Source organism: Pogona vitticeps, chromosome 1 (assembly GCF_051106095.1).
Source record: "Pogona vitticeps strain Pit_001003342236 chromosome 1, PviZW2.1, whole genome shotgun sequence".
In the NCBI taxonomy this organism is placed as follows: domain Eukaryota; kingdom Metazoa; phylum Chordata; class Lepidosauria; order Squamata; family Agamidae; genus Pogona; species Pogona vitticeps.
Genome location: NC_135783.1, coordinates 131428635 through 131445811, shown reverse-complemented (window position 1 = coordinate 131445811; position 17177 = coordinate 131428635). Strand labels below are relative to the sequence as shown.

The 17177-nt window shown below is 43.3% G+C and overlaps 2 protein-coding genes and 1 long non-coding RNA gene across 6 annotated transcripts in view; 2 read left to right on the top strand and 1 right to left on the bottom strand.

Moving 5' to 3' along the window:
* Nucleotides 1–17177, top strand: part of LOC144587799 (uncharacterized) — an 887030-nt gene that overhangs the window by 690870 nt on the left and 178983 nt on the right. The window lies entirely within an intron of this gene.
* On the top strand, nt 169–11529 carry RNASEH1 (ribonuclease H1). Of its 3 annotated transcripts, XM_073001076.2 has the most exons (9): nt 169–231; nt 1595–1675; nt 2606–2727; nt 3517–3711; nt 4100–4199; nt 5226–5280; nt 5552–5636; nt 10355–10479; nt 10778–11529. In XM_073001076.2, exons 2-9 carry the CDS (start codon nt 1626–1628, stop codon nt 10862–10864), a joined length of 819 nt encoding a protein of 272 aa, XP_072857177.2. In that variant the 5' UTR covers nt 169–231; nt 1595–1625; the 3' UTR covers nt 10865–11529. The 3 variants fall into 3 exon arrangements, with proteins under 3 accessions (XP_072857177.2, XP_020638258.3, XP_072857187.2); XM_020782599.3 differs by lacking the exon at nt 169–231 and having other exon boundaries at nt 1478–1675; XM_073001086.2 differs by lacking the exons at nt 169–231; nt 10355–10479; nt 10778–11529 and adding an exon at nt 6092–9428 and having other exon boundaries at nt 1478–1675.
* LOC140707487 (uncharacterized) overlaps nt 10895–17177 on the bottom strand; it is a 25188-nt gene continuing 18905 nt past the window's right edge. For both annotated transcript variants that reach the window (XR_012087582.2, XR_012087584.2), the window contains 2 exons: nt 15843–16968; nt 10895–15280 (listed from right to left, as the gene is read on the bottom strand). This is a non-coding gene — a long non-coding RNA (uncharacterized LOC140707487). The remainder of the gene's footprint in view (nt 15281–15842; nt 16969–17177) is intronic.

Here is a 17177-nt window from a genome sequence, read left to right as displayed (position 1 = left end):
ATCTTTAAAAAAAGTTTAGTTTTTGTAAATCGTTTTTCTTTGTAACTAGCTTTTGTCATTAACTTTTAAAATAAAATTCATTTTTTGTAATTTTTTTTCCTCTTTGTAAGCCCTAGTTTTTGCCTCTCGATTCCCCCCCTCCTGTTTCTCCCCCCCCCGCCTTTCCCTTGTGCCGTATAAAAGTAAGAGAAGCGCGGGAAGCACCTCAGTGCCTCTCTGAGCGGCAGGAAGGTAAGTGCGAGTGGGTTGGGGGATAAGCAGGGGGAGAAAGAGGCGAAAGGATGAAATGGAAGCCGAGGTCGGGGAAGCGTGCCATCATTGTGAGCAGTTCCTCGGAGGGTCCGGGCGACCTTAAGACGGCTCGCCGCGGAAGCTCTTGCGGCCAACTCAGAGCATCCAAAGCAGAGCATCAGGTTTTCTCGCTTCTGTCGAAGGGGGACGGGGACGGCGGGGAGGTCATCCGATCCCCACGCCTGGCTGCCACGCAGTCCCGATGACATGCCTGCCGACACGGAAGTTCAGGGGGATGTGTTCCCACGTGAAAATATGCACTCAGTATCATTCTGCTCCCTGGGGGCCTTCCTCGGGTGGGGAGGGCTTGTCAAAGGTGGCGTGTTATTCTGGAAGGGAATAATATCCACCCACCCCCGGTTCCTTGACTCCCAGCGAGGAGGAAGGAGGGCTTCCCTTCCAGCATCTTCAGGAGCGAGCGGAGTGCGGAGCCCTTCTGTCCCTGAGCGGAGGTGGGAACAAGGCTGTCCGGCTCCCGGGGAGCCTCTTCCGACGAAGTCTTCCCCACCTCTGTGCCATATAGGTCGGCCTTGTGAGGGTTCCCTGAGGAGACTTGGCTCGAAACTGACGTTGGGTCTGTGTAGAGAAGCGAACAAAGGGCGCGTCTGGTTCCCCCCCCCATTGACCTTCAAAGTCCATAAGCGCCATGGTTTTTTCTATAGGATATTCCCCCCACGCAAAAGTGTACACTGAAGACTTGCTTCAGCCGTGTTTACATTTTCCGAGCAGGGAAACTGGTTCTTTTCCCGCCTTCGAGACGAAGAGAGTGGAGAGCGCATGCGTAAGACCCGTAGTTCGGAGCGGCCTCTTGGGTTTCGGAAGGCGAATAAGGGAGTTGGTCGGGGAAACGTAACGCGCCTGCGCAGGAAATGGTTTACTACTGGAACGTATGAGCGCTACCCTCTTGGGCCATAGAGATGCATCCGTAGCTGGTGCCAGGATTGCTCTTCCGGTTTTCCTTTGCCGTCCGCCCTATGAGGGGCCGGGTGGGCTTAATTATAAAAACGGGAGGAGAGCTAACTTGACCACTCCCTAGCGAGTGTGGGGGCGATTTAGTTTATTCGCAGTAGCTCCTTCCTCAGAATTTTGTTTATAGGCCGCAAGTGTTTATTTCGCCCTTTATTAATCCCAACCCAGGGATTGGTGCGTGGGGAATTATAGGGGACCGGAAGGGGCGGGGCGGGGAGGACCGGAAGGCGGAAGTGGAGGCGGAGGCCATCACCAGGGAGGGGAGAATGCGATGAGTGACCCTCATGCTGCGCCGGCTGTTGGCGTTTCTCCTTCATCCTTGTTTTCTGCCCAGGCTCGCCCGCGGGGCTCCCGGCAGCGACGTCATGTTCTACGCGGTGCGGAGGGGCAGAAAGACCGGCATCTTCCACTCTTGGTAAGCAGCCCTGCCGCCGGGAGGGAGGAGAGGAGCGCGGCCAGTCAGTCAGTCAGTCAGCCTTCCTTGCTCCCCCGCTCCTCCCCCCCTTTGAGATCCCTCGCAAAAAGTGTATGGGGAGGAGAGGAGGAAGAAGGGCCCTTCCCCCTTGACAGCAGCTTCCCCTTTCTCTGAAGTTACTGCCAGGCTTGTTTTTGTAGGCAGCTGGAGGAAGGCAAACGTCACCCACACACACCCCGCGAAGGCACCTTCTCAAACAGCCTAGTGAGGGAGGATTGGGGGGGGGGAAGGTGACTGGCCAAGGGATGCGCGCGGGGTGGGGGGGATTGCCTGAGAGTTTAAAGTCAAGCCTCCTTGACGCTAGCCCAGCACTTTTGACGGACAACCAGTAAAGACATTAAAGGCCTGTGTGGGAAAAGGGAGGAAAACTGTGGAATAGATTTGTCTTCAGTGCTTTAAAAAAACTCACACAAATATAGGTTGTATTCTCTCCCCCCCCCAAAAAAAAATTCTATGTTATGAAAATAAAGGAAGCTGGAAGGCCCATGTAACCAACTCCACACTCATTAGAGGAATAGTGACATCCCTACATTAATAAAAATAAAGTTTTCAGACAAAGTCAATCCAGCTGATTTTTTCCTGGAACTTAATTCCAAAAAAGTTTCCTTAAGAGGGTAGTTTTTAAAAGCAGTTTTACACACCGAATTCCACTATTTGACCAGAGGACTGTGATGTTAGAACTGACTGACTAATCTGTAAATATAAAGTATTCTTTGGGGGGGGGGATTTATCAGGTGTGGGCTTCCGTAACTTAGTTTAGGATCCAGACCAATATATTTTTTCAGAGACCAGTCTACTCAGAGGAGGAATAAGAAATAATAGAATATAAACAACATGTCCAGTTGTTTGATAATGTAATGCCTTTCACAGGGAGGAATGTAGAGAGCAAGTCGACAAGTATAAATGTGCCAGTTTTAAGAAATTTCCAACAGAGGAAGCTGCTTGGGCCTTTATAAATGGTGGATCAACAGATTCATGCAGTTATTCAACAGGTAAGAACTCCAGAAAGAACTAGTGCTTGGCAAAAATATAGATATGGCCTTGGGATGATTACTGTGGGTAAACTAAATTTATTCTATAGTAAATGTGATGGTTATGTTGTCAAAAACAAGCAGAGAGAAATGTAGCAGATGGTACTTTATCTCCAGGAAGGAATTTGAGGAGTAGATTAAATGCTGTTTATTAGTGTGTTACAGTTGTCCTGCTATCTTCTTTCTCTCTTAAATTTACCATAACATAGTTTGCTTTCTTTGTTACCTAATACTTTATTTTAATATGGATATCATGCAAATGTTACTGTGATGAGGTGAAATAGTTCTCGCCATGGCTTTTGTTGTGTCCTGGAGGTACAAAAATTAAGATGTTGTGGGAAACCTAATACTATCATTTTGGTGATTATTAGTCACCATTGTATATACATATTTCTTTTGATCTTCAGAGAGCTGGTTACAGAAATTGATACTTGACTACAAGAACTGGCAGTTTCCAACTATTGTGTATATTAAAGTCTAGTGTGTATTAATATTCATGCTGATCTTCTATTTTTATCATAATATAAAGTTATGAATTCTTAGTCATATTTTTATTTTTGCAAACTTCTTAGATGTCTGTGTTGTACATTTTTGTAACTACATGACATCAGAAATGCCATATTAACAAATAGGTAAATTCTGCTGATTTCAGACATACTACTGTGTGTCCAGAATTGAATTGTGAGGTTCTTAGGAATGAATATTGTGTTTTCAATCTAACTGTTGGCATAACTTTTTATTTTCCCCAAGGTACCAGTGGTGACTTTGGTGGAAGATGGGAACGCAACAGTTACAGGGATGACAAGTCTACATCATGGTCAGATTATAGCTCATATAAGAGACCAAATGGACAGATTTCAGAAAACCAGCACAGCAGAAAGCGTGTAAAATACACTGAAGTGCCTTATTCATCTTCAGAGGACAAAGATAAATTCTCCTTTATGGGTAAGTATCTGTATTTGCTGAAGTTGCCTAAATCAGGGGTCGTGAATCCCCAGTGCCTGTCTGTGGGCCTGCTGGAACTGGGCCACGGATACGGATCTCTGCCCCCCCCCCACGCTTGTGGGGGGTGTGCCGAGCCTACAGGGGCCATGTCACACATGTGCGGGGGTGCAACACGCCCATCATGCAAGTGCAACGTGCTCCTTCCCCCTAGCTGGTCTGCAGCCCCAAAAAGGTTGGGGAATGTTGGCCTAAATAATTGTGTTTTCTCTTAAGTCTTCAACTCAGCTTTACCAAGAGTCTCTGACCAATGTTGTATTTGACTTCTTTTGGATACTGAAATGAATAGTTGTCACACCTGTCTTTTTACAGTAAAAATCTGTATTTGCAGGAGATTATGCAGTTGTTTACACTGATGGATGTTGCTCGAGTAATGGGCGGCATAAAGCACGCGCTGGAATGGGTGTATATTGGGGACCTGGTCATCCTCTGTAAGTAAGATAAAAGTGGTTGTCTGGTGCATGCTTTAAAAATATTTCTACTCCCTAGAGGTCCAGATACCTGGCGTTGTCCTCTTAATCTACCAAATGGGCAGGGTCATCTTAGCAGAAAGGCCTGGTTGAATGATGGAACTTCTCCACACTTTTTTCTTAATGCCTGTCTTTTTGCTGCCTCTTTAGTGAATGGTTGTAATTTCTTAGCCTTTATTTTCTTGGCTGGTTCAATTCAGTTTAAGTAGAGTTTGCTTTTTTGTAAGCTTAGACTGACGAAGAAGTAAGAAGAGGCCTCTTAGGATCATACTTTTTTTAATGTGGATATAGTGTAATAGTCTACATATATATCAGTAACCGCACCAACTTGCCATCTGTTTAAGAGTGTGATCATGGCTAGTAGCAATTGTATAGCCCAGATACCACCACAGTGGAAATCCATTTGGTTTGCTACCAATGGGTGATTGCTTCCTGCATGAATGCAAGGGACCTTTGCAGCTAAATATTACAAAATATGATGTCTCGGGAGTTGAGAACCGGCTAGATATTCTTACTACTCCCTCTTCCTAACTACTCTTGACAGCAGTGTCTTGAACTGAAAGCAGCTGTCTGTTGTCACGATTTTCACTCTAAGCTCACAGAAGTTCATGTTGTGTCATGAAACATGACCCCGCTGTAGCATTTTGTGTGAATGAATAGGAAGTAGTCTAGCAAGATTATGAGTTAGCCCTGCCTTGTACAGCATCCTGCTATTAGACAGTTGTGATCACATCAGATTCCTTAATGCTGTCACAATCACAACTTAGTCATGTATCTTGAACACGTGAAATGTTACATGTATAAGTTTATTTTGGCAAGAGATGCAGATACAGCCATTTAAAGTATGTTCAAATCATAGTATCCAGATTAGGTAGGTGTCATTTTTATGTTATGGGATATTTTTATAGTGTGGACATTGTTCAGTGTTGCAGTAAATTTTTATCAGATGATGTTTCTAATTATTTGCCTGTCTTGTGTATTCCACAGAAATACCAGTGAGAGAATTCCTGGGCGGCAGACTAACCAAAGAGCTGAAATACATGTAAGTAAAAACAAAACATAAATATAAAAGATGCCACAACTTTTATAGGAATAGACTCTTGATCTTCACTGAGACAGGTAAATAGAATTATAGTAAAATAAGTCTTTGATGGAATCAAGTACTCATAAACTAATTTCTATATATTTCTGGGTAAATAGACCCTTACGTGCAATTGAATTATATTGATTTTACAGAGTTTTAATTTTTTCTTTTTCTTTTTTTTTTTAGCTTCCTAACTCCTAAGGCGTATTTTCTGAATGTTTTTTTTCAGGCAGCTTGCAAAGCAATAGAACAAGCAAAGAGTCAAAATATCAAGAAACTAGCAATTTATACTGATAGCAAATTCACCATTAATGGTAAGCAAAGGTTTGTTGGAAAGTGGGAGTAAAACAGAGGTGGGATATAGTCTTCCTAAACTAGAACTGATTGTGCAGAATGGGAATGTGTAGTCTGTTTTATGAGATATTTCCAGTTAATCTTGAAATGCATTACTCTAACAATGGGTTTCTGAAACCAGCTTCTGGTTTAATTGTTAAAGAAAGAGCATTTAAAATAACCCTTGATCCTAACGGCTTGGGAATGGGGAGAGGATTGTGTTATCTGAGAGCACAACTGTTGACCTGAGCAGGTCAGAGTTTCTGCACAGAATCACTTCAATTTCTCAGTCAGCCTGAATGTTGTCTGTATGAGTTTGTATGGTGGTTGATATATTTGTGAGATACTTATCCAAGAACCTAGCTCCTTATGTGGTTGAATATTACCTCATGTATTTTGAGCAAACGTGGCAATCAATTGTGTGTTTTTTAAACAGCTTTGAAGCTGAAAATGGATAGTAATTTCCCCCCCTTTCCTTGAAGGCTGGACATCACTGTTGCTAATCTTCGTAAAATACAAGGAAGTCAGATTTATAAGGCTGAAAGAGTTCACTATTATTGGACACAATGGATAAGTGATTACTTACAGCATTGAACCTCCCACACATTTCCTGATCAAATGCACTTTCCAAACCTGTGTCCCTTCCTTGTCTCTACATTTAAAAGACAAAGTCAGAAATGCACCCCCTCAAAATATATAAAGTAGACTGATGAAACAAATGTGTACGTCTTGCTCAGGTAGCTGAATAATGAGCAAATGTTTCAGTGTGAGCTTGGGTGGATCAGAATCCATTTCTTCAGATTTCTTGAGGGAAGCCGCCCAGAGGCCTCTGGGTAGACTGGGCGGCATAGAAATTAAATAAATAAGTGCATGTTGATCTACAAAGCTCATATTAAAATAAATCGTACTTTTTAAACCAGCACAATGTTGTGTCTTTTGTCTGTCCATTATTTTTGTTGACAGATTAATACAGCAATTACTTTGGATATAGAACAATGTAGTGATAGTTTATTTTAAGTACAGTGGGTCCTCGACTTACGAATGGCCCTAGTTGCGAATGTTTCAGGTTACGAACCCGATCTCATCGCAAGTAGCAGACCCTACTTGCGAACACAGATCGAGTTACGAACCCAAAGGGCAGGGAGAAAGGGTGGGAAATTTGAACTTCCTGCCCTTCCTCCCTGCCTTTAGAGGTTTCAAAAGGCTTCCTCCAACGTCGGAGGAAGCCCTTTGAAACCTCCGAAGCCCAAAAGGCAGGGAGAAAGGGCGGGAAGTTCGAATTTCTTGCCCTTCTTCCCTGCCTTTGGAGCTTTCAAAAGGCTTCCTCCAACATCGGAGGAAGCCCTTTAAAACCTCCGAAGCCAAAAAGGAGGCAGCCCCGGCAGCATTGGCTGAAAGGAGGGAGCCGATTTCTCCCCGGTCACCCGGCTTGCTTTTCCATGGGAGGACTTCGGCTGGAACAGATTAATTGGTTTCTAATGCATTCCTATGGGAAATGCTGGCTCAATTTACGAACTGACTTACGGAACGGATTAAGTTCGTAAATCGAGGGTTGACTCTACAGAGACCTAATCGAATTGACTAGGTGCAACAGTGACAATCCTATTGAGTCAGTGGGGTTTTAACATTATCAGGAACAGTCAGTGGGTCTACTCTGATTTGGACTAGCAGTTGGCTTTATGCCATAATATTCCAGAGTTTTGAAAAAAGGCATGTGGATATGGATCTTTTGTTCTCATTTTTTCCATGTAATCAGTGTTAACCAGTGACATTTGCTGGAAAATGTGTTACTCATTATAGAAAGGAGATTTTGCCCCAACTGTTGTTTCCTTTCTTTCTCTCTGTGCCCCGCCCCCCAGTCATAAGACTTGCCAGCCATTGTTGCATCAGTCTATCTTTTCAGCTTGTCTACATGTAGACCCAGTCCATGGGTGAGAATGAGTAAACGCTGAAGCTCTTTTCAGGTGTTAGAAAGTCTAGAATACTCGAGAATAGAGGGAGTGTTCTAGCTTTGCTGCACTCCAGTCCACTGTTTCGTCATCCTTGTAGGTATGGAGCGCAGCAAGTGGGAAGAGAGAGATAACAAGAGATCTGCTAACCATGGGTAGAGATAGGAGGGCCTGGGGAAAAAACAAAAATTGGGGGGACGGGTTTCTCCCCAAAAGCTGTTTTTTTGTTTGTTTTTCTGAAAAAATGGGGAGGAAGGAATGTAGAATATGTTCTTTTACAATATTTATTAGTCTGTGACATGGTATTCAAATCATATAACATGACCTTATTGAAAGACCTCTGAGACTGTATATTTAAGTTCTCTGGGAACTTGAATACATAAAAGCCCATGGGGGCTGTCCACGCGAGTTCTGGATCCTGATTTACCAGGGTCTTGACTTACATAGAAAGTTAACACAGAAACTATCCTTATTCCAAGTCGTTTTTCTCTGTATATGAAGTTGATTAAAGTGGAGTTTGTGAACCCCTGGTCCGCGACCCGGTCCCAGTCAGGTGGGCAGGGGCATGCAGGTGCGTGGGCTCACCCACCGCTTTGCGCAGGCGTTGGGGGTGCCCCGCCTTCCTCAGAGGCTCAGCCGGTCTGCAGTCACAAAAGTTGGGGACCACTGGATTAAAGAATAAGAGTGCTCCGCAGTAGACAGCCAATGAGTTTCAGTTTAGCCACTTTATACAGTAACTAAAAATTGTCTGATTAGACGGAACCCAGAAAAATACTCTGGTATGTCAGGCTTTTCAAATGCGAAGGGAGGAAACAGGTTGAGAAGTGATTAAGGGATCTGTATGCAAGTCAGCCTTCTATTTTGAGCCAGGGCCAGACAACTGAAGAAGACCTCAACCCTGCTAAGCCTTCAAGTTCCATTTTTGCTGTGGTAGTCACAACTGATTTAAAGCAGTCTTGTACAGTGGTGCTCCGTATAGCAACGCTAATCCCTTCCGGATTAATCGTCGCAATGCAAAAACATCGCTAAACGGATCGAAAAACCCCATAGGGACGCATTAAACTTAGTTTCATGCGTTTAATTAAACTTAGTTTAATGCGTTCCTATGGGGCCCAAACTCACCGTTCAGCGAAGTTCCTCCATAGCGCCGCCATTTTGCGCCCTCAGTAAGTGAGGGCAGGGCGCGAAAACACTTGCTGTGGCTATTTCGGGCACTCAGCGGCCATTTTGGAACCACCGATCAGCTGTTGTAAAAACATCGCAATGCGAAGATCGGTAAGCAAAACGCTTACGATCATCGCAATGCGAGTTTTTGCCTATCTAAACATCGCAATGCAATTGCTTTTGCGATTGCAAAAGCGACATTGCTATGCGGATTCGGCGTTAAACGGTGCGCTTGTTAAGCGAGGCACCACTGTACTTAGAAAATGAGCAACCCAGAGAAGCACTAAATGGGGAAAATAAAACCAAACAGTGGTATAGAAAAAAATAGGACTCAAACATGTTTTGGACCTCTATGATTATCATGGCATCAAATTGAAATGTGGCGCTTTCCCTATTATACAACAGCAGGTAGACAGGTGCCTCGCTTAACGATTTTAATTGGTTCCAAAAAATTTATCGCTATGGGAAAACATCACTAAGCGAAACGCGTTTTCCCATAAACATGCATTGAAAACCGGATAATCCGTTCCAATGGGAATGGATTGCCGTCCTTAAGTGACAATCGCCATAGGAAACATCGCTAAGCGAAACGCAGTTCCCCCATTGGAATGCATTGAAACCTTTTCAATGCATTTCAATGGAGAAAAAAATCAACAAAAATTCAAAAAGAGTCAGAAAGAAGCCAAATCTGGTTAACAAAGGGTTTATTAAGTGCACTAATGATTTCAAGCACTCTAAACCCTTTTAAAACAATTTAACACCTTTTAAAAATAGCGAAAACGGAGCGGTCAAAAACATCGCTAAGCGAAACAGGGGGACCTAAACTGTCATCGCTAAGTGAAGCAAGGTCCCGAACATCGCTATGCGAAATTCCCCCATTGGAAACATCGCTAAATGGAGCACAAGATCGCTCCTAAAACCTCATCGCTAAGCGAATACATAGTTAAACGAGGCAACCGCTAAGCGAGGCACCACTGTACCTTGTTCTGGGGACAATACAACCACAGAGAGATAGAATATATTTGGAAAAGGAAGCTAAGTGAGTTTGATGTTCTGAAAAAATGACTCCCATTGCATTTAATGAGTCTTTGAACTACCACGGTTACCTTGGAACTTAGCTGTTGGATACCAAAGACAGAAAAGAGAAGCGTCACTTCTCTTGCACTTCTGGTAGCACAAGAGATTGAAGATTAACAATTATGGAGTTCATTAACTTTTATTAAGTGTAAGCTTTTTAAACTTGGAGAGTAATTGTTAATACATGCTGCTGCTTCTCAAGAGGTGAGAAGGGCCAGTGCCAACAAAAATGGTTCATTAGGGGAAAATCATCCCCCTTATTTACTGTCAATGTATATAAAACTCAAGTCAAATAGGATACGTATGATTTTATCTCAGTTGTAAATTCATTATAACAGATGTTAAGAGTCCACACCAAGATGTCTTGGATTTAGGAAGCTCTTAGCCTCTCTAGAACAGTTCTCCTAGATGACATTGGGCAGATGTGGTGGATGTTTGGGAATTCTTTCTTTTTTTAAAAAAATGGTGTAATTAATATGGGAGCCTCAGCAAAACTCAATCTCCCGTAGGTGCAACAAGCTGGGTTCCAAACTGGAAGGCCAATGGTTGGAGAACCAGTTCAGGAAAGGATGTGGTAAACAAAGAAGACTTTGAAAGACTTGCCAAGCTTTCAGAAGGCATAGATATCCAGTGGGTAAGTAATATAGTTTGAAAGGACTAAGCAAATAAATAACCAGTACATACTACTATGAATCTAATAGAACAAGATCAGCAGTTGTGATTAAAGGAGAGGCTGTGAGATTATACAGGAAATACATGTGTCTTTCTGACAATCCCTCAGGCTTCTTGGGGATGGAAGATTATTGTTGGTATCTAATTAGATAATTGGTGGAAGAAACTGTTACAATGCATTCACAGTATTTTGCACCTCAGTTGCATAGTAGAACATTTGTGTTTTCATAACAAGTGACACATACTTTTATTGTTAACAGATGCATGTTCCAGGTCACGCTGGTTTTACCGGGAATGAAGCAGCAGATCGGCTAGCAAAAGAAGGAGCTGGGAAGTCCCTGTCTTAGCATTTTATAGTTAGAAAGTTCCGCTGAGTTTGGGAGCACCATCAGAAAACTTAGGACTGTTTTATGTTTGAGTTTAATTCTGTTGGACATGCCTGCAGCCATCCTGGAATTCAGGACACTTGGGTGGGGCATTTGCCCTTCTTTCAAAGAGGTATTTTGTGAAGATAATACAAAATTCCAGTCCTGGCAGCTTATATTTTTATGCTGTATGTTGCTGAAGTGGATCACATGGTTCATTATTCAAAGGTTGGATGGGCTGTATAAATTTTGTGATGTTACCCGATCAAAAGAGTTGGAATATCTTGCTTTGCTTTGAACAACGTTTCCTGTTGCGTGATCAGAAATAAAAGTGTATTTTTGCATTTTAAACTTGGTTGGCTTCACAGACACTAATAGGCTAAAGTGAAACCAAAAAACAAAATTACAGCTTGCAACAGCTTTGTGCAGTAGTACATTTCACAAGTGTATAATATTGGGGAGAACAACAACTACCCTCTCCAATCTTGTTCCCTTGGAGAGCAGTTTAGTCTAATGACTTGTTCCTATTCCTCTTTCGTTGAAGGAATTACAGGTGTTGGATGTCACTCTTGTTATTTAAAAGAGCTGATAATATAATTGTGTTTTTATTAAAATAATTGAAAATAAATTGTATTTTCTTCCAGTGATGCCCAGAGTGGTGTAGTGAATAATGGCTGTAAGTCAGTATTGACTTGAAGGCACATAACAAGTTTATTTCAAAGCTTTCCTGATCTCTTCTCCCACCCATTTTTATTACGTACATGATAAATACAGAGGATACAGTCTGAGCCAGCAATAGCCAGCTACTGCAATCTGAGGGATATAAGTGCGCACTACTGTTGTGCCTCCTGTGCAGTGAGTTGTGATATAGAGGCTGCCTCCATCAACTTCTCCCAGGCACCTTTACAAGTCACAGGGAGTTCATGCAACTCCCACTGTGCAATGGACCACTTTTCTAATCGTTTCAAGAGGCAGTAGAAACTGTGTCAAGGTGAGGGAGCGGCTCTACCGCCTTGTGATTTGAGGGCTCCCAATGTTGCCATAGTTCAGTTTGCAGAAGGGGCGGTTACCACCTAATTATTTACATTCTATATTGTGCCATTAGTGTTCCTGCAACTCTGTGTGGTTCATAGGGTAAAATCATAACAGCACTACATTTTGCTGGCTAAAACCACTTTATAAAAGTACAAATTAAGACCCATTTAAACATCTTAGGATAATAGTTACAAATGGCAGAAGTCAGCTTGGTATAATTTGATCTTAGTTTCCTAAAAACAGGGATGGTGTCTCCTGAACCTCTATAGGAAACTTGCTTCCAACTTGCTAGAAGAGCTTGAAAACATCATGCAGGCTGTAGCCGTTTCCCTCTGAGAAGCCCACCTGGCCTCCACACTACTAGCCGTGTGAATTTGGGACATTAAAAACAGCACGTAAATTTGGAACTGCCCACAAGAACTCTATGTACAGCCTTGAAGATGATTTATCATTGAACGCTTGCTATTTGTATTTGTTTTATCTCAATGGTCGATTGAAGGTATCACCTGCTTCTGCATTTGTATTGATTCCTCAAGTTGGCTCTATTGGTCTCCTTAGGTGTTAAATTCTTAATACCAAGGACTGAGGAGCATGTGGGGTGGCTAACTATGTTTTTCGAGAGATGTGCTGCTAAATACTGAGGTCATAAGCCGTTAAACGAGCTTTATAGGCTGCAACCAGCACCTTAAATTGAGTGCAGAACTAGTGGGAGCCTGTGAAGGGGTGCCAAGAGTAATCGGTCTAGTTGGCACATTTTGTACATGCGTAAGTTTCCACACTGACGTCAAGGCCAGCCCTACGTGGAGAACACTGGAGATAACCAATACAAGAGAGCACTGCTGGTAGGCATTTATTATCCAGGCAGGAGTGGAGCTGGGCAATTAAAGTTCAGGAAGGTACCCTTGGCCACAACATATTCAAGTCCCCATTGAGATAGCTAGGTCCAAGATTACCACTGGGCTGTGCACACAATCCTTTGTGGTGTGTAACCCTATTGAGACAAGGAAAATATCCATCTAACCAGTCTGATGACCCTCCCAACAGTTGAATCTCCATCTTTGCTGGATTCAGTTTCTTGGCCCTTGTCCAGTCCATTATTGATACCAAGCAGCACTTGAGGACACATACAGCATTATCTGCAGGTTAGGAAGAGGGTGTCATCCGCATATTGATGTACTCCAAATCTCTGCATGCAGCTTCTCATAGCTACCTTGTTTCCCCGAAAATAAGACCTAACCTGAAAATAGGCCTTGGTATGATTTTCCAGGATGCTCATAATATAAGCCCTACCCCAAAAATAAACCCCACTTAAGTGAAACCCTGCCCTCCACCCTTGTGCAGCAACTAGAAGAAGATGACATGACTGTATTTGAATAAATGTAGATTGTTGTACATGAACTAAAATGAAACATCCCCTGAAAATAAGCCCTAATGTGTTTTATGCAGCAAAAATTAATATAAGACTTATTTTTGGGAAAACATGTTATTTTAAAAGCATTGGGGAGGCAGCTGATCCCTGCGGGACCCTGTAACGAAGGTCCCAAGGGATGGACAACACCTCCCTAAGCTGTACCAGCAGGGATCAGCCCTTGAGGAAGGACTGGAACCACGGAAGAATAGAGCCCCCAAATCCCAAAAACTCAAAAGCCATCTTGGGAGGATACCTTTATGAAACAAAGAGTTCTCAAATTCTGAACATCCCATCTTGTAGGCAACTTCACACACACTTCACAAATTGTGAAGGAAAGCCAGTGTTTCTATTCTGTTTCTTAACCTGTGAATCATAAACAGAAATGCCAACAACACTGAGCTACTGTTGGCAAGGTTCTCAGTCCAAGCATGGGTGGGACACCAACGTCAGTAATTTTGTGTGTATTTAATATCAGCTTTACTGAGGGTTGGCCTTTGTTAGCAGTAAGATGAAGCAGTTATTTAAGGCAAACCATTCCAGAGGAATATGAGAGCTTTACAGGGGCACCTTTACCTGTGACTTTCTTCTCAATGTGGGACACTTCCAGGCATGGCACTCCCATGCAAACAATACACCATGTACACGGACAATAGGAATGAGGTGAAGAAGTGCATCTCAAAATTTGCTGCTGTTATTTCACACTACAATCTTGCATGAAAGGGCTGTTTTGTTTGCTTACTGTGTAGTAAGTCTTGAGGTCAGGTCTGCTTGGTGTGATGTGATCCTGCGGAGGGGGAGGGGAGCAGTAGGTTAACCTGGGTCAGATGGGATATATTTGCCAAATATAGCTACACTTCACACACAAAATCCTCACTTCTGATAATCCTATACAGTGGTGCCTCGCTTGACGACGTTAATTCGTTCCAGCGAAATCGCTGTAGAGCGAGAACGTCAAACGAAATTAAAAAACGCATTGAAAGCCGTTCAGTGCATTCCAATGGGCTGAATACCTGCTCGTCCAGCAAAGATCCTCCATACAGTGTCCATTTTCGGTGCCTGTAAAGCAAGGAATCAGTCCTAGAAAACTGGGGGGGGGGGCATTTTCTTCAGCCGGTGGCCATTTTGAAACCCGACGATCAGCTGTTTGCTGATCGTCGCAAAGCAAAAAATCGGTTCCTGGAGCAGGGAACCAATCATCGCACAGCGAAAAAAAACCATTTAAAACATTGTTTTGCGATCGCAAAAGCGATCACAAAAACGTCAACATAAAGCAGATTCGTCATAGAGCGGGGTAATCGTTCAGCGAGGCACGACTGCAGTATTGTTTGAAAGGACTGAAGTACTTCTATACGTTAGAACCAGGGAATTGTGCAAAACAAATGAGGGCAGTGAATATTCCAACAAGACAAGGGGTGAGAGTCTTTCTTGTGTTATGTTCCTCAGTCTCTAGAACTTTTTAAAAAATGATTTCTGAGATTCTTTATTAACACACAATGCAGCTTTTAGGGTAGTAATTTAAGCTTCACAGAGCAAGGATGGAGCAAATGCTAGCAACAAAATCAATAAGGCAACAGGAGCATTTTGCAGGGGAAACAACTACCATTGTGCCAAAAAGCCCATGGAGAAAAGCACCTCCTTCCTCTTGGATGTCTGTGTCCAGATGCCCTGCCCTTTTGCCTTGGACAGCGTTCTGGTTCCCTTAAGATTATTAATAACCTCCCATGGCCAGTTCTCTCTTCATGTGCTCCTTCATCCATCAGAGAGATGTTACTGTTGATGGCTCTCTCCTTGAACTTACAAGGCAAAAGTCATTTGCTGATCTCCTTGGGAGGTGATGGCTCAGAATACACAACAGATGTTTTCCACCATCCTTCTCCCTCCTAGAGCTTCTCCCCTTCTGCTGAGGTTATTGCTTATTTTACCAGGAGGAGGAGATGTTGCCTTGGCATCAGCTTGAAAGAAAGAAAAAAAAATGCGGTCCATGAGGAATACTGCAATGAATTGTATACACCTGAGTGGACTAGTTCATCTGTTCTTCTGGTTACAAGGATGGCTTTTTGGGGGAGATTGCAGAAAGTATGTTCCCCCCCCTTGTTCCAGTGTATATACGTGAGGTTTTATGTATATAATATTAGCTCCAGTAACTCCTGTATTTCAGCTAATTTTGCATGGGCTTCATATTACAGAAGGTCAATAACAAATAAGTTGTTATTCATTACAAACCTTGAACGAGGACTTTTTTTTGATACCAGCTAGGTTACTTCCTGAAATATCAGAAAGAAGAGCAGGAGCAGATATATATCCAGTTAGCTTCCTCCATGCTTCAAACCTAGCCTTTGTGGCACATGGCAGGGAAGTTTTTCTTTACAAAGGCTCACAAACGTGCATTATTTTTTGCATCTAAAAGGTGCGAGCAGCTCTTTGTGGACAGGCATTTTCTAGCTCTAAAAGAAGCAGTGGAGGGGAAGGAAAAGCACGCGGAGTTGGTAGATTCCCTCAGGACACATGACATACCAGGAAAGCAAATGAGGCTGTGCCCCAGGCCAGGGAACTGATGGGCTTATGTCTCCGCTGGGACGACCACTGAGCTGCTAGCCGTACCCTTTCAGATGTGCATGGATGTTTGCAGGGTTTTGCCCTGCCTCAGTACCAGTCTGAAAAGAAGGGAAGTAAAACCATTGGGGTTCATTTTACTTGTGGAGTTCATGGGGAAGAAAAACTGCCTTCGGAAGTAATTCTTTTCTATTTTACTTTTATTTTAAAGCATCATCCAGAATATTTGTATCATTCCCCCCGCCCCCAGACTTCACATCACTCCTTGCCCCCCTCCCCAACACCCAAGACTGGTGGTAAGGGCTTGCAATTTCTCATGCAGCCAACTTCTGCGACAAAGCTCAAAGGTTGGAATCTGGAAATCAAGAGAGACAGAGGTGCCCTAGATGAGAGGACAAAGATCAGGAATGGTAACCTCTCTGCAGTGTGAGTGTGTGTGTGTGTGTGTACGCGTGTGCGACTTACTCCTTTGATTCTGCTGCCACATAAGCAATCAAGTGGAAAGCTGTCATCGTCTCAAGCCACTTGCAGAGAGGCATAGTCGGGGAGCTTTATTGCCTTCCATCTAGCAGGGGAGAAACAGGGCAGGTTGCCAATCTATGCAGGACCCCAAGCATTTATTAAGCTTAAGGCTCCATCTTTCCACACACACACACATCTCCTCGAACATTACATTCCAAGCAGACACTCCTCGCAGCAGGAGCCTAAGGAAACACCAAATGTTGCATCTTGGCGATGTTGCCTTTTCCTCAATTATTTTTAATTCAGCTCCCCTCTTGTTCATGAATTTCCAAGCATATGCCGAGCACAGCTTGCCACATTTCAAATGATTTTTATTTTGCTGGTGCATCCAAAATTGACACAGGGCAGGATCAGAAGCGATCAGCAGGATTTTTCTAAACTGCGTGCTCCCATGGATGCCTCCAGGCCTGAATTTTCTCCAGCTCCTCGGATGGCTGGAAATGCACCTCACGAAACACTGAGCAAATCAATTCTGAGTCAGAGGCTCCTCACAATGCCGCCGCCCCCAGTCCCTCTAGGCAAAACTGAAGGAATTTCTTCTGAGCTAAGCAGGCCAGAAGGCTGTCTGAAAAAGACAGATAGGCAGAGAGAAAATGAGCTAGAAAGGCGCAAGGAATGGAAGACTTTTTAGAATCGTTCAGCTTAAGTTCAAGAAGACCGGTTAGGGGTAGCTGAACAACAATGGTCTCCTTTAGGCCATCTGATTTTTCAGGCCTCCTAGCTCTGGTAAAAAAAGTTTGTTAAATAATGCAGCAGTTTTCTTTCTCAGGCTAG

Coding starts and splice junctions, on each gene's coding strand:
- RNASEH1 (XM_020782599.3), top strand. CDS start 1,545: ATGCTGCGCCGGCTGTTGGCGTTTCTCCTTCATCCTTGTTTTCTGCCC. Junction 1,676..2,605: donor ACCGGCATCTTCCACTCTTG/GTAAGCAGCCCT, acceptor TGCCTTTCACAG/GGAGGAATGTAGAGAGCAAG. Junction 5,281..5,551: donor ACCAAAGAGCTGAAATACAT/GTAAGTAAAAAC, acceptor GTTTTTTTTCAG/GCAGCTTGCAAAGCAATAGA.